Genomic DNA, 2,187 nt, shown 5'->3' on the forward strand with positions numbered 1-2,187 from the left:
CGGCTCTGGGAGGGGAGTGGGGGCTGGTGGGTTAGAGCAGGGGGCGCTGGGAGCCAGGACTCCTGGGTTCTCTCCCCAGCTGTGGGAAGGGGGTGGGGTCTGCTGAATTGGGGGTGGGGCAGGAAATCTATTTAAGCTCCTCCTCTCACCTGATTCCCACCTGGTGGCTAAGTCCTGCCTCCCCCCCCCCCCCCCCCCCCGACACACCTGTCTATAACTAACATTCTCCTCTCTATAAACTCCTCCAGCCTCCCTTTTCCCCCCTTTTTCCTGTGCCCTGGGGGGAGCCTGACCCGCTGCAGTAGCCTGTGTCTGGTGAGCTTCATCCTCCTGGACTTGGGGACCCCCTTGGTAGAGAGTGGGGGGCTGACCCCCCATCTCCCCTACTCTGTTAGTCTGAGAGCAAGTATCTCTCAGCTCTGGCTTTGCCCTACCGGTCATTCTCCTGGGGGGTTCTTTTGGGGGTCCAGATGTGCCCCCCAATATATGTTCCAGCTCCTCTTTGCACCCCTTAAGCAACCCCCCTGGCTTTGAATCTATGGCATCCTGTACTCCCCTTGATTTGACTTTTAAACTCTCTTCACCCGCCCCCCTCTTTTTCCAGAAGAGGGACTGAGAACAGGGGTGCCCCCCTGTACCCCCATCTCTGCGATGGGAGGGGAGGCTGGATTTTGAGGGTCCTGTCCCACTGATTTGGCTGTTCCTGACCCGGGTTTGATTTCTCTTCCTGTTTCATAATTGGATTCATTTCCTCCCCCCCTCCGTTTTTAGGGTTCACACCTCGTTTTTTGAGCTCAGGTGTATTTTCCCCCACTTCCATTTCCCAGCTGGATTTCAACCCGCTTCGTGCATCAAAACCCCGGAACCTTTTTCCCTCCCGTTAACTCAAAGAACCTGCGTGGGTTTTTAGGGTTCGCCCCCACCCCCAGTTTTCTTTTGCTGGTTTGGAGGCATCTGCAGGCAAGTTCGAAGCCGGGCGTGGCCGGCCCCTTGGCTTTTCCATTGTATCGCTGTCATTTTGGGGCTGGCGTTCGGAGAATTTAAGGGCGGAGGGAGACTCGCTGGCTAGGGTTTCTTTTCAGGGGGGCTGGAAGCTAGGTTTTGGGGCTGTCTCGGAGCGCGGTTTGGCGTGCACCCTGGAAATACATTGCTCTCTGGTTCTGTTGTAAGACTCTGAGCAGATTTTTTTTTTAAAGGGCTTGACCCCCGTTTTTCTAGTTTTTTTGGGGGGAGGGGGTGTCTCTGATCTCGATTTTAATCCGGTTCCCCCACTGCGATGTGCCCACATCTGGCTAATGATTGTTACTTGCTTTCAACAAGATCGGGGGGTCTTCTATTGGCTCGGTTCATGGTTGGGGTGTGTGTGGGAGCTGGGGGGGTTGCAGGTGAGGCTGGGGGAAGGAATTTGGGGGGAGGGGAGCTGATGGGGAGGGGCTGAGGGATTGGAGGGGAGTTGGGAGGGCTGGGGCAAAGGTGGGGGAAGAGCTGGGAACTTGGAGTGGAGAGCAGGTGAGTGGGCATGGGGAAGAGGGGGAATTTGGGCTGGGGGAGGGAATTTGGGATGCAGGGGCTGGGGGAGGGAATTTGGGGTGCAGGGGCTGGGGGAGGAGGGGAGGGAATTTGGGGTGGGGGGCTGGAGGCGGGGCTCTGTGGGAGGAGGGGCAGGGGATAACAGGGGTTCCTGGCTGACCCCCTCCTTCCCCCCCCCCAGGGTGACTGGGCCCCCCTGCCATGTCCACTGAGAGCTCCCCCCTCCTGAGCTACCGGCTCTTCAGCGTGGTGGACGACGGGGAGATGCCAGGGAGCCGGGTCCAGGAGGAGGCCCCCCTGGTGGGGGGGGATGTGGGGGGCGCCGCGGGTCCCCCGCATCCCGACCCGGCCCGCCGGCTCTCCACCTTCTTCGGCGTTGTGGTGCCCACCGTCCTGTCGATGTTTAGCATCGTCGTCTTCATGCGTGTGGGTGAGTGACCCCCGCGTTCGGGATTCTCCCCTTAGGGAAATCGCCACCCCTAGGAATACCAACAAACCTCCATCCCCCCACGGTTGCGTGATTGATTTCCAGCCAAAACCATGGAGCAGGGAGTTCCACTGGCTATTTCCAGCCAAAACCATGGAGCAGGGAGTTCCACTGGCCATTTCCATCCAAAATCATTGAGCAGGGAGTTCCACCGGCTAATGGGGGGGGGG

At 59.0% G+C, this 2,187-nt stretch overlaps 1 protein-coding gene across 1 annotated transcript in view; it reads left to right on the top strand.

Moving 5' to 3' along the window:
- Window positions 1–1,715: 1,715 nt before the first annotated feature.
- Window positions 1,716–2,187, top strand: part of LOC112124133 (solute carrier family 12 member 9-like) — a gene marked incomplete at its 3' end in the record, with an annotated part of 2,620 nt that continues 2,148 nt past the window's right edge. The window contains exon 1 of the mRNA XM_026662676.2: window positions 1,716–1,956. Within this exon, the coding sequence (XP_026518461.1) occupies window positions 1,732–1,956 (225 nt within the window). The remainder of the gene's footprint in view (window positions 1,957–2,187) is intronic.

This window comes from Terrapene carolina, unplaced genomic scaffold (assembly GCF_002925995.2).
Source record: "Terrapene carolina triunguis isolate 2854851 unplaced genomic scaffold, T_m_triunguis-2.0 Scaffold29443, whole genome shotgun sequence".
NCBI classification, from domain to species: domain Eukaryota; kingdom Metazoa; phylum Chordata; order Testudines; family Emydidae; genus Terrapene; species Terrapene triunguis.